Here is a 13,257-nt window from a genome sequence, read left to right on the forward strand (position 1 = left end):
TAAATAACTAAAATCCTCACATTTTATATTTTCCCTGACTGTCCCTATCCAGTGTATCTATTTATTTCTGTAAAAAAAAGATATATTAGTTGAATATTTTTTGTTTTATACAGTAGTTTTCAAACAGTGCAAAATGCAAAAAAGGGAAAAGGCTTTTTCCTTGTCCTAATTAACCCCCCTCGCCACCTTCCTCTTCCATAATTCTAAATTCACTGTCATTTCATAAATGTTTAATGTTTTTTTTGCTGTTGCTTTATGATGCACACAGTCAGGGTTTGTCTCCAAATGGTAAAAGTAAACAGGTCCATGTTTAAACAAACAGCTACAAATAGCACTTGAACAAAAAATAATTAGTTTACAGTTTTGGTTCACCCCTTTATGCCTGTGGGAATACAACGTGACACTTTGGTGCTCCAGTTTGCTGCAGCCCATACATTTAAAGCAGAGAAACAACAACAGGACAGCTAACTGCTGCTCACAGGTTCACCTTAGTCTTATGTCTTACTTGTGTTAGTCATCAACTGTAATTGATGAACATGGTAGTCAGCGCCACATTAGACGTGTTACAGTTGATAATGGAGCCTGAAAACGGAAGCAGAATAAGAAAACCATCATTTACACTAAAGGGGGCTGACATGGTACATTACTGTTTACAGCATAAAGGGCACACTGTGTTCAGGACCTTATATATAATGTTCACCAGATTCTGTGGAACAAAAAGTGAACACAATCTTGCAATCATCATCTTTAATTCAACATCTGGACAACCAGTGGTGTTGCTAAGAATGATACTCATTGTCAGGTGAAAGGAAGATTATTTGATATGAAGTGAAGATAATGAGTCACACGGAATTAAATCTACTGTAAATGGCAATTACTGCAGATCTCCATGTTTTACCTAACATGTAAACCACACAGAATTATATGGAAATGAGATGTCTCCTATAAAGGCTTAAGGGAGGGACATTGGCATTCTGACTGGAATGATGAACATGCCATAAGCTACATATTAAAGTAAGCAGCAAACATGGACGTGTGTGTACAGACACAGATCTTGTTATATTATATTATCAGCTGCAGTAGCTGGAGGTCTGGGGTTGTTGCAATGTGAAGCTACTCTTTACTTAAGCATTAATAGACTGACGATGAAAGCTAGATGGCGTCCCATTGCGTGAAGGTCTGTCTGTGTGTGTGTGTGTGTGTGTGTGTGTGTGTGTGTGTGTGTGTGTGTGTGTCTGTGTCTGTGTCTGTGTGTGTGTGTGTGGTTGTGTGTGTGTGTGTGTGTGTGTGTCTGTGTCTGTGTGTGTGTGTGTGTTGTGGTTGCCCTGGAAACAACCGCAGCTACTGCTGCCCGTTAAGGGTCCTCATAATTTGGTCCTTCTTTCATATTATTGACTGTGGTTTCTCCACAACATGACCTCCAAGTCTTTTCTACATCTCACCATGCAGGTGTCAGCTTACCTGGTGGGTTCAAAGCCTTTCAAACACACTGCAAGGCTAGTCTGGGTGACTGGGGTAGCACTGGAGGTGAAAAACAAAGAAATCAATGATAGTGTGTTTGAGTGTTAACCTCAAAGTCATGGAAACTAAAATAGTATGATTCCGTAATCCTAGAGCATATAATGTATGCTACATTTTTGGTACACTGATACAGAGAAGCAGTATTTATTCTTTAACTCACCAGTTTGTAAAGTGCCCTGGTTAAAGGCTATTTTGTATATAGTAATGGGAATAATACTATAGCAGCAGCCATGCTGAGTTGTATTTCTGCTCTCTCTTTCACCCAGACTCTCCAGTCTGAGCTCCAACGTGGTCACAGTTTCCTGAAATCACTGAGGGAGCGAGCAGAGCAGGCAGCAGGCTTCCTGGATGAGGCCGGAGCTGAGAGTTTAGGAGGGGAGGTAGAGGCCCGTCTTGCCCAGCTGGAGGAGCTCGCAAGTGGGCTAAGGCAGGAGCACAGCTTTCTACAGCGGGCGTTACTGCTAGCGAAGGAGTTTGAGGACCGGTATAAGGCTCAGGCCCAGTGGCTGGTGGAGACCAGGGCTTTGCTCAGCTCTCCTGTGGAGCCCAAGGCTGAATTGTACCAACGGAGAGCACTGCTGGCTAAGTATAAGGTATAGCAGCAACTATGTAATTTCTCAGTCAAACTGTATATAAATTAAAATCATGAGTATTAAATGTACATTTGCACTGGTGGGTCCAAATGGCAGCGAGACCTTGAATATGTTTAGCTTTATGGACCCCATAAGTGTCCTTGCATGTCTTACCCAATTAACTCCAAAATTGAATATACTGTACTTTCCATAACTGCTGACCATTTTCCTAACTATACCATTGTTTTGTATGGTTATGTGCTTTGAAAAAGGATTGACAGTGTAATAGAATCTATTAATCTTAATTTAGCTAAGAAAAGAAAACAAAACACTCCTGTAATCATTTAATATTGAGCAATGATGTAATGAAACAATAGTGATTCAACAAAACCTTTTTGCATGTAATAAGGATGGTCTTTACTCTATATTAGACTATATTAAACATACATGTTGTCTGTCTGTGTCCCCAGGCTCTGTTGCAGATGGTTCAGTCCCATGATGGATCCATCAGGTCAGTGGTGGAGAAAGGAGACGCTCTGCTAGCTTCCGTCCACTATCCCTCCATCAGGGACAAAATGAGCAGAATGCAAAGGGACTACACTGAACTCTGTCGTACTGCCATGGTGAGAACCTGTACTCAGCCAACAGTAGTAATGATATACAGAGAGGAAAAAGGGAATGCTCTTTATATGCAGGATACTTTGCAGATGAATTGAAGGAAACACAGATAAAGTGCAAGTAACTCTGTTTCAGGACGGTGGTTGTAATAATTTGTTGCATATGCTGTTTGTAATCAGTATAATTTGTGTGTGCGTGCATGCGTTCTCACATTTTGGAATTGATGTGGTCCAGGCTCATGTGGAGAATCTGGAAGGCCAGGTGAAGGAACAGGAAGCTTATCACAATGAGCTCCAGGAAGTTGAGCGCTGGCTGCTCCAGATGTCCAGCAGGATGGTGACTCCTGATCCTAGTGTGGGTGGCAGCCTGGAGGCAGCCACTCAACAGCTGTCCAGGCACAAGGTGACCAATTACATCTCGTTATTTGTTTGCAGAGTTTGTAGCATATGATAGAGCTCAAACAATGAGGATTGATTAGAGAGCAAAAGTGTTCACTTACAGCTACCAGGAAACTTCAGGCTTCAAGTGTTATCTAATTGTTGGTGTAATAGTAATAAATCAACACTTCTTAGATCTAGATCTGTTGGAGGTGTGTATGTTTCCGCAACTGCTTGTTGTAACAAAATTGCTAAAGATTTAACTTCTTTTTTGAGATTCAACAGCTTTTGTTTTGCTCAATCAACATTGCTATATGACCTTAAATAATGCAATATATCATTATTAGGTCTGCCGCTTACTTAAATCATTTTCCATTAACTACTTGCTGTTAATGTCCGTGTACCTGATGTCCAGAGTTGTAGCATAGCTTTCTAAGTTATACACGACTGTACGCAACACGGACTAAAATGAATAACTTAATATAGCAAAAGTGTGACACAATACATTTGTAGAAAATAATTGTTGGGTAACATAACAGTTTAATCCATAATGAAATTTCTTGTAAGCAGTTAGTTCTTGTATGAGAAGCCTCCTTTAATTTATTCTACTTATTCAGATACATTTATTTGGACTGTATTTTATTGTATTAATTAATGATTAATAATGTAAATTAAAAAATACTGATGATTCAGTCAAAAATGGTTTGTTGGTAGTTTCAGTCCAGATCTATGACAGACTTTGTTTTTAGTTAGCCAAAGGGGCTTAGTCCTAAATTACAAAGCTACTGTGCTCTGCAAATTCTCTTCTTCCTTCACTTGTCTTAAAAAGTCATCCATCCTTCAAAGCCTGTCTAAGACCATGAGACCTTCTCTGTATGGTATCAGTCAGCTCTGACCTCCTGGATGATTGAAATGTAAACAGACTCATTCTGTAATACGTCTCCACTGGAGACTCTTTTTAACATGATCCTACTTTGTTACTTTGTCCTCCACAGGCCATCATGGAGGAAGTAGCGGGCTTTGAAGACCGCTTGGCAGCCCTGAAGGAGCGAGGAGACCACCTGGTACAAGGCTGCAGTGACCGTGTGCAGAGCAGGCTGAGACAGCAGGTCCAGGCTCACCAGCAAGGCACCAGAGACAGCTACTCTGCCATCTGTAGCACAGCACAGAGAGTGAGTGAGGAGGAGGAGATGGAAAGCGGGAGGGAGGGGACGCAGAAGAGGTTGACGAGGGAGTGATGGGAAGCTGAGATGTGTTCTGTATTTAAAGTACTAAAACGGTTCTTAGGCATTTATAATGCATTGGATTCACGAACATTTGCAAGTGCATCCATGGACGTGACCACACATGCATGCACACACACACATTCTGCATATCAGTGCAATAATATTCCAACAGCCTAGGCATCCACTTAATCCTAACCCATTCTGACACTTAAGCCCATCTCTCAAGGCAGCCCTTCACTGCCAGTGTAGAGGGCACCACCAATTACGGCTGCCAAAGTGGAGCTCAACAGCCGCCATACGCAGACAGACCCCACCACCAGCCAAAATCACTAACTCAATCTTCCCATATTAATCTCTGCATATCCCCTGTCAACTCTACTTTTTCATGCCTGAGCCAAAAATGGTCACACACCACTATTCAGTAGATCTTGCGAGCCCTCTAATCCAGGCCCGCTCTGTCATTTTGGCAGCCTCTACTCTGTCATCATAGCTCACCTCCCAAGACACCACCTCCACCAGCACTCGCACATCCAATCTGGCATTGTGTGATCCAGCCACACTGTACCACTACGCTGCTGGCTTCTCTACAACTGCGCCTCCAGTGTTACGATGGCTGCCAACTGTGTCCCAGCACAACACTGCTCTAATATCCTGCCTGCCACTTGCCACCATGCCAACCTTCTAGCCTTAGCCAAATACACTTGGCTGTTTGCCAATACATGCCCCCCTTTTTTCCCTGTTTTGGACTCTCATATTAACACTGTCAATCAGACCTTGCTGTTTTGCTCTCCCCTGGAAGGCATAGACGCCTCCACATTCAACACCTGTTAAATACAACACTGCGTAACTGCCTATTTGTTCGGTGTATCTGTTAACATGTCTCAGTGTTTGGCCATGCTATACTGTCTTCAAAAGCTATGCAGTCGTCTAGTAGTCCTTACCTACAGCTTCACTTTATATTTGTGTGTTTTGCTGTTTTTAGAAGAAAAAAAATCTTCCCTTTAGTTTCTAGTTTTGGATTGATTTTCTGAAGGGTTTTTACTATATGGAAGTTTGACTGTTCATTCCAGACATATAGCACTGAAATATGTGTGTCCATGTCTTACAGGTGTATCAGAGTCTTGACCATGAATTACAGAGACATGTAAGTCTTCAAGACACACTGCTGCAGTGTCAGACATGGTTGACTTCTGTCTCGGAGGAACCCGAGCCTCCTCCACATCCTCCTCTCAGCCTGGAGGAGGCGTTACAGCAGGTCAGTAAGCCAGTTCCCTCCGAAATTATGAACACTGACTTAATAGGAATCACATACATGGCTGTCATGTTGCAATCTCTCGGACACTTAGCTTGATGCATGTGTTTAGATAAGGGACAAAATGTGGGCAAAATACATGTAGTTTGCAGATTGTCCTACAGTCAATAAAACCATAGGATCAATAACAGACTCTGTTTTTTGGCAGGTGAAGCAGGAGCGGGCTCGCCAGGAACAGGCCAGCACTTACCTCCAGCTTGTGTGCTCAACATGTGACCTGTCTGAGCTGAGGGTCAGGGGGACCGCAACAGCTATCCAGCAGGTCAAGCTGCAGGTCAGTTAGCTTTAACAAACCTGTGAATTAAAAAAAAATTAATATTTAGTTTGACAAAATACTTGGTCATTGATTCATTGTGTTTTTGTGTCTAGATTGAGGAGCGAATGCTGCTTTGTGAGGAGGTAGCAGACAGCTGGAGGGACATTGAGGAGCAGAAGGCAGATCTGGAGGTCCAGCTGAGAGAGACGGAGCAGCAACTTCAGAATCTCATCAGGAGACCTGCAGAGCTGGAGCCCAAGATTGCACAGAATCAGCTGGACAAGGCACAGGTCTGTGTTTTGTTTGTATGCTGAGGATCAATGATTTTTTTGTTTTGCAAGTTTATTCTACAACAACACTGTATTGTTTTATAATGTGTGTATCTCATTGTCTAGGCAAACTTCTAGATGAATAAAGTAATCAAACTCAAGTTCAGTGTGACTTTGAAATTCCATTATCTTTCCTACAGGAATTCCTTCAGCAGATTAGGGAGAGACAGTCTGGGGTAAACCATTTGAAAGAAGCGGTTGGTAGGCTGACAGATGGACAGGTCTCTCCTGTCCTGGAAGAGATAAGGAGACTGAGTAGAAGCTGGATGGACCTGGGCCAGCGGGCAGAAGAACTGGAGTCTCAGCGGGGGGAGGACATGCAGCGAAGTGGGGAGTACCATGAGAGTGTTGTTGCTGTGGAGGAACTCTTCCACCAAGTTTCAAGGGAATGGGACTACCTCGCCAGGTATCAAGCCTTTCCGTGGATGTTGGTGGATGTGATGTTTCACTTTTGTGTATAATTTTAAACACCTTGAACATTATTTTAACATATATTTGTTTATTGACAAGGCTATATATACACACAGTATTTACTATATATACATACCTATTTCCTTTTGTGTTACAATCATTGCTATCTCTTTATCTCAACCAATACAACTGCTGTATCTTTATAATTATACTATTTTATAGACTGTTCCTCTACCCATCTCTGTCTACCTAGGGCTGACACAGAGAGTACAAGTGAGCATCTACAGGCTCTGAGAAAGCTTTCCAGTGACCTAGAGGAGCAGAAAGCAACTCTAGAAGAACTCCGAGACCAGAGGCAAGCTACCCTGCCTCGACTTAGCCTGCTAGACAAGGAGCTGATCAAGCAACAGGTGGAGCTCCGTTCTCGTAATTCTTCAGCTGCTTCTTACGATGGAAACTTGATAAGTGATAATGTAGAATATAAGTAGTGGGTCCAGTTTTATACAGTGTTCTGCCTTTCACTAGGTTGGTCATTTGGAGCAGCGCTGGGCTAAGCTTGAAACCCTGATTCAACAGAAGATCCAGGACTCTGCACAAACACTAGAGGATCTTGCCCGGGTTGAAACCCAACTGAGGGATGCCCGGGAGTGGGTGGAGGAGCAACGGCCTGCTTTTACCTCTGTGTTGAAAACCAGCCCACCCCCCGATCTGGCTCAGAGTTTCCTGTTTGATCACCTGAGTGTGTGTGTAGAACTGGAGGCCCGTCAGCAGCTGCTGGGCCAGGCAGTGAGCGAGGCCCAGGCTGTGGCTTCCAGACTGGGGCTGAGTGAGAAAAGATTCCTACAGGAGCTTGTTGAACAAGCCCAGACTGAGGTGGAAGCTCTGGGGGCTCGGGTGGCCCAAAGGAGGAAGTACCTTAGTAAGGTAAAAAGCTGGGTTTTTGTAATTGATGCAAGTAGAATTTTAATTATGTCCTAAATGACCTAACTTTTTTCTGACCAGTTAATCTGGTGAAAACAAGAAACAAGGTGGTCCAAGAAACAAACTATAAAAGGATCTCATGTTGTTATTGATTAGACTTTGTGTTGTCAGACAAATATGCTACATCCTTTTCAAGCTGGTAAAACTTTTTAGATAATTAAATCTTTAATTCTTCCTGTCTAGGCCTTTACAGAGAGGACACAGTTTCTTCAAGGCCTGGGGAGAGCACTGTCTTGGGTACAGCAACAGGAGAGGAGGGCTTTGATAGATGACCACATAGCTCTTCTCCCTGAGGACCTAGCCAAACAGGTTGCTGCTTGTCGCAGCGTCCAGAGTGGTTTACAAGCATACCAGAGAGAGCTGGCATCACTCTGGGTACAAGGGCGAGAGATAGAAAGAGATGCCACTGACAAAGAGAGAGCAGAAACCCTGGCGAGACTTGAGAAGCTGCAGGCAGTGTTTGAAACCGCCCTCCAGAGGACCACCCAGCGTCTCACAGACTTAGAGAAAGCCTTAACCTCCAGGAAATACTTCCAGGTTGACCTGGATAAGACTTGGCACTGGTTGAGACGAGCAGATGCCATCACCTTCCCTGAAATCAATTTAAGCAACACTGACGATAGCTCAGAGTTGCAAACACAGCTGTCTAACTTTCAGAATGTACTAGAACAAGCTTCAGAGTATGAGAACCTGCTTCTTATTGTCCAAAGAATAGGCCAGGAGATCCTCCCTACTCTGAACGAGATTGATCATTGCTACCTAGATGAAAGGCTCAATGCCCTGCCTCAGCAGTATAATGCCATCCTTGCTCTAGCCAAAGAGAAGAAAGACAGAGTCCAACAAATAATCTTAGAGCAAAAAGAATTCAGCACTTTCTTTGATATCACTCGTAATGCACTGGAGGAGCTTCAGGAGCAGTTTGACAATCTGGAGAAGCAGACTATCAGTATTAAAGAGGAGGAACTTGTCGTTCGTCTAATCAATGAATACAAAAATATCAATGAAAGTTTAATTCATATTAGCCCCGCTGTGAGAGAACTTCATGGCAAAAATGAGGGGTTCCTCAGTCGGGGTCAACAATACAGAGTTGAAGAGACACTGCAGCTAGTTAGTGTGCACAACACACTGAAAAGGATGAATGATCAGAAAATTCAACACTTAAATGATTGCTTGAAACGACTAGTTGAACACAACAGAATAGCCATAAAGTTGGACTCAGAGTTTAAATCTGTGAAAGAGAAGCTTGTCAGACTTAAGTCAGACACAGAACTAGGTGCCATGGATAAAATTGCAAGTCTTTATTTGCTGCTTGAACCTCTGGATTGTGTGAGCTCTCAGGCTGAAGAATGTAACCAACAAACTAAAGGCCTTGGTCTGAAGTTTGATCCCGCTGCATTTCAGGAAACTACACTGCAGCTTGAATCATTGCAGTCTTTACGGTGTGAAGTGAAACGTTTTATTGGTGAAAGTGAAACAAAGTTCACAAAGAGTGAAGATTTCACAAAAGAGACTGAGAAACTGTTGGAATGGTTGAAGACTATCAAGGACAAATTGGAGGAGCCTTTGACTCTTTCAGAAATCAGAATTGAGAGGGTTTATGAGGAAATGCGCAAACTGAAGATTGTAGATGAGGAAGTAAAAAGTAGATTAAAGATGGGAGATGCCTTAGGTAGAAGAGAGAAGCAAAAGACTCATAGTAAGAAAAAAACGGTTCCTGCCCACATAGAAGAGAAACTACAGGAGCTGGGAAAGCTGGGCGCTAAGGTTCAACAAGGAATCAGCAAAAAGCAGGTATGTGTATAACTTATTCTGAAATTATAATCATAGGGACATTTTCTATCCCTTACGAAGTGATACAACTATGATTAATTACTGCCTCAGCCAAGTTCATATCCTAAACTCATCAGGAATCGGATCCATCATTCATGACTTGAACCTACTGAATATTAGCTATTTCCTGTTTGCAAATTTTGAAAAGAAAATTTGTAAATATCATTCACTCCATTCCTTGCTGAGGAGAGTTTTCTTGTCTGTTTAAAATCTTGAATTCCATATTACTATGGTTAAAACTAAAAGTCAAGTAGAGTTCAGGAACAGAACATTTTTATACATCTGCAGACAACTTGTACTTTTTGCTGACAAGACCATGTTTGTTGTAATGCATTTCTAACTTTATTTGTATGACAAAAAATCATATAAAAAGAAGCAAAGACTAAAAATTACCTTCTGCATATTGTAGCTTGCTGTGGATCAAGCATTTAACCTGGTCAAGAGGCATCAGTTATCTCTGCAGTCCATGCAGAAATGTCTGGACTGTACTGCAGCTTTCCTCCAGAGGGCCAGCTCTGGGATGGATCTTGAAAACCAGACAGATTGTGTGTTGGACCTGGAAGACATTTCAGCCCAGGAAAAGAACTTCACAGCTGGTTTAGAGGAGCTAAGGACTTTGGACCCTCTGCTGAAGGATTTTATAGAAGCAAAAGCAATGGGTGAACTGAGAGAAAAAGTTGAGGCAATGCTGCTAAGAAACACAGAAGCCAAACAGCACCTGGGTGCCTACAGAGAGATGCAACAGAGGTGTGTATAAGGATAAACTGGCAGTCATGTAAAATACAGTATGTATAAACAGCTGGCATGTGCAGTCTATATGATACATAATTAAATTATAAATCTCGCTCAATAGTAGTTTGTAATTTGCATAATTTTCTCAGTTGTGCAGCTCTATGGACCTCCTTCCAACATGAGAAAGAGACACTAGTTGAACAGATGAATGATGCAGAGGGCAAGATGGCCATGTTCACCACAGCTAAAGCCATTAGTATCCAGCAGGCGGAGGAAAAGTGTCAGAGATACAAGGTGGGACACTTTATTCCCCTCATAAAACAGAGATACTGTAGTAAATATTATCTGATGTTTATAGAAACTGTCAAACTTACATGTGCCGTGTCCAATGTGGCGTTGATATTACATTTGTTCTTGTCATAGCAGCAGATGCACGTTTATATTTAAACAGATGTGTATTTGTACAATTTTTCCGTGATCACTTGTGTGTCTGTAAAGTTGTTTCTTTTAGGGGAGAACTTTAGTTTCCCATTGTAGACATGCTTCAAAAGACCACGATTATGAAATGACTTGTGTTTATGTGTTGTCATCTTTGGCTGTAGTCTCTGGTGGCTCATGTCGACCTGCTAGAGCTGCCTCTAAATGCTTTGAAAGAGAATGCAACAGCTTTAGAGCAGATCATCTCTGAGTTCAGCAAAGCTGTTACCAGCCACTCTGTGTCATCACTGTGGCAGCGGTGGACCAGACTACGCAGTGTGGCTCGAGCCCAGGAGAGGGCGCTGGAGGAAACTGCGAGGGAGTGGAGGAACTTCACGGACAAGGTGAGAGAAGATACTGTATAAGAAGATACAACATTTGTTGTTAGTACAAACTGTACATTGCTCCCTGTGTGAGTGTATGCTCTGAATGCTTGACTGCATACTGTAAGTGTGTTCAGTGTAAAACTAATCATCTAACCAACTAACCATCAGCATACCTACAGTACACAGAAGATGTTTATACTCAAATAATATTTACAGTTGCCAAACACACAAGTTCAGAAAATTATTCTTGCTTCAACAGATTTAGGTCAAATGTAGCAACAACTGAATACCAGTTGGTGTGCTGTGCTGTAACTCCAGGCTTTGGGCCGGTTTTTACCTCTTGCCAAAACACTGTCATGAAGGGTTTTCCCGCTTTTCAACCTATTTCAAGTGTGAACGTTTTCAGCTCTCAAGAATTTCTACAAACAGGCACCCAGATAGCTCAGTGGGTAGAGCGGGTGCCCATACATAGAGGTTTACTCCTCGACGCAGCCGGCCCGGGTTCGAATCCAGCCTGTGGCCCTTTGCTGCATGTCACTCCCCCTCTCTCTCCACTTTCACATCTTCAGCTGTCCTGTTCATTAAAGGCCTAAAATGCCCAAAAAATAATCATTGAAAAAAGAATTCCTACAAAGCACTGCTCCTGAAAAGGGAATTAGGTCAAACTGTAAGAAACGTTGGTCACTTCCTTATATGGTATGCGGCACATTTCCTGTTGTCCATCAGTTCTCTATGGTATCTTTGTTCAACTGGACATGATGTAATTCCCTGCACTTTAATCTCTGGGCTCTTGTCTCTGCCTTTGACTGCCAAAGGGAATACTGTACTGTAGATAAAGATTTGAAAGCCTATTTTGTGAAATTAATTAATGTCATAGGGTCACATGCAATTTTTTTTTTCTCAGATTGTTTTAATTCAAGGATTTCAAAGCGAGGCCTTCAGAGGTTGAATTAGTCAGTGTTTCCAGTATTCAGTATCCAAAAAGAAATATTTTTTTTCTTTTATCACTTTAATCATCTTGCAGATCTTTTAGAATTTTGTGTCCCAGTCCTAAATGCTCACAATTTCCACGATTATGCTAAAATGTGGCTTTTCTTTGACTTTTTACAGCATAATTCATGAAATCTATTCTTTCAAATTGGCCCTCTGGTCCTCAGACACAAAGGGCCTGTGAACACAATTTGGTAGATTGTTTATTGAAGGATCCCCATTAGCTGTTACCAAAGTAAGATGAGCTAATCTTCCTGGGGTCCAATAAAAAGAAGAAAAAAAAGATCACTTTAATAGATGTCTTAGACATCTTTAAATTAAATTGAGATGCTAGAGTCAAACTTAAAGGTGTTCTCTGGCAGGCTTTAGTAAATATACAAAGCGTAAGTTTATTTTCAGTGTGACTCACCAAACATACTTAGTAGAGCATTAAGGTCTACAGGTTACTAACATGTTGAATGTGTTTCCTTCCTCATAAAGTATTTCCAAAGCTGATTTTTTAGCTAACAATAAATTACTACCCTAAATCTGTTACATCAACTGAACCTGAATCTTTGCACATAAACTCCCCTCAGATGGAGAAGGTGCGCTCTGTGTCCCAAGACCTCCACAGTCGTGTCCCAGACAGCACAGTTGAGAAGGCTGCCACCAGGGCGGCGCTTCAGAACCTCCTGGAGTACCATGACTCCTTCAGCCTGGAGGTGGAGCGGGAGCAGTCCATCCTCGCTCTGCTGGGGCAACAAACTTGCAGCCTCAGAGGAGAGGAGGTGGAGGTAATGGACAAAAAGTCAGGGACTGGACTTGAGGAGACTCCTTGCCTACAAATGATCAGAAGCATGCAGGAACAATATGACAGGTGAGTGATGTGCTAGTTTTTTTGTACTCTATTTTTCATGCAAGTTACATATTTTGTAAGCGGGGACCGACAAATAAAAGGAATATTCCGTTTAATTGGATGTTTGTTTTTTTACTGCTGTGTCTTGTCCAGCCTGGTATTGCGGGTAAGAGCCAGCAGGGCTCAGGTACAGCAGGAGTTGAGGGAGAGAGAGGAGGTTGAGAAGGAGCTGGGCTTGGTCAAGGGCTGGATCCAAGATACTCGTGGTTTACTGCTGAGTCCCACTGCAGACCTGGATTCACTGCTGCAAGAACTAGAGGTAGGCCACCATATGTACACACACACACACACACACACACACACACACACACACACACACACACACACACACACACACACACACACGTTACAATTAAAGACAAAACGACATCAACAAGGTACAAAACTTAGCTGGCATGTTTAGA

The 13,257-nt window shown here is 42.3% G+C and overlaps 1 protein-coding gene across 6 annotated transcripts in view; it reads left to right on the forward strand.

The window, feature by feature from the left end:
* syne1a (spectrin repeat containing, nuclear envelope 1a) overlaps window positions 1-13,257 on the forward strand; it is a 122,483-nt gene that overhangs the window by 60,113 nt on the left and 49,113 nt on the right. For all 6 annotated transcript variants that reach the window (XR_004660426.1, XR_004660427.1, XM_034900288.1 and 3 more), the window contains exons 69-84: window positions 1,788-2,114; window positions 2,564-2,716; window positions 2,946-3,113; window positions 4,084-4,260; window positions 5,423-5,569; window positions 5,775-5,900; window positions 5,996-6,172; window positions 6,352-6,617; window positions 6,876-7,032; window positions 7,148-7,546; window positions 7,787-9,394; window positions 9,843-10,180; window positions 10,315-10,459; window positions 10,768-10,986; window positions 12,534-12,814; window positions 12,947-13,112. Coding sequence is in view for 4 of the 6 variants with exons in the window: in XM_034900288.1 (XP_034756179.1) it covers window positions 1,788-2,114; window positions 2,564-2,716; window positions 2,946-3,113; window positions 4,084-4,260; window positions 5,423-5,569; window positions 5,775-5,900; window positions 5,996-6,172; window positions 6,352-6,617; window positions 6,876-7,032; window positions 7,148-7,546; window positions 7,787-9,394; window positions 9,843-10,180; window positions 10,315-10,459; window positions 10,768-10,986; window positions 12,534-12,814; window positions 12,947-13,112 (4,854 nt within the window). In the remaining 2 variants the exon portion in view is untranslated. The remainder of the gene's footprint in view (window positions 1-1,787; window positions 2,115-2,563; window positions 2,717-2,945; window positions 3,114-4,083; window positions 4,261-5,422; window positions 5,570-5,774; window positions 5,901-5,995; window positions 6,173-6,351; window positions 6,618-6,875; window positions 7,033-7,147; window positions 7,547-7,786; window positions 9,395-9,842; window positions 10,181-10,314; window positions 10,460-10,767; window positions 10,987-12,533; window positions 12,815-12,946; window positions 13,113-13,257) is intronic.

Source organism: Etheostoma cragini, chromosome 18 (genome assembly GCF_013103735.1).
Source record: "Etheostoma cragini isolate CJK2018 chromosome 18, CSU_Ecrag_1.0, whole genome shotgun sequence".
Taxonomy (NCBI): domain Eukaryota; kingdom Metazoa; phylum Chordata; class Actinopteri; order Perciformes; family Percidae; genus Etheostoma; species Etheostoma cragini.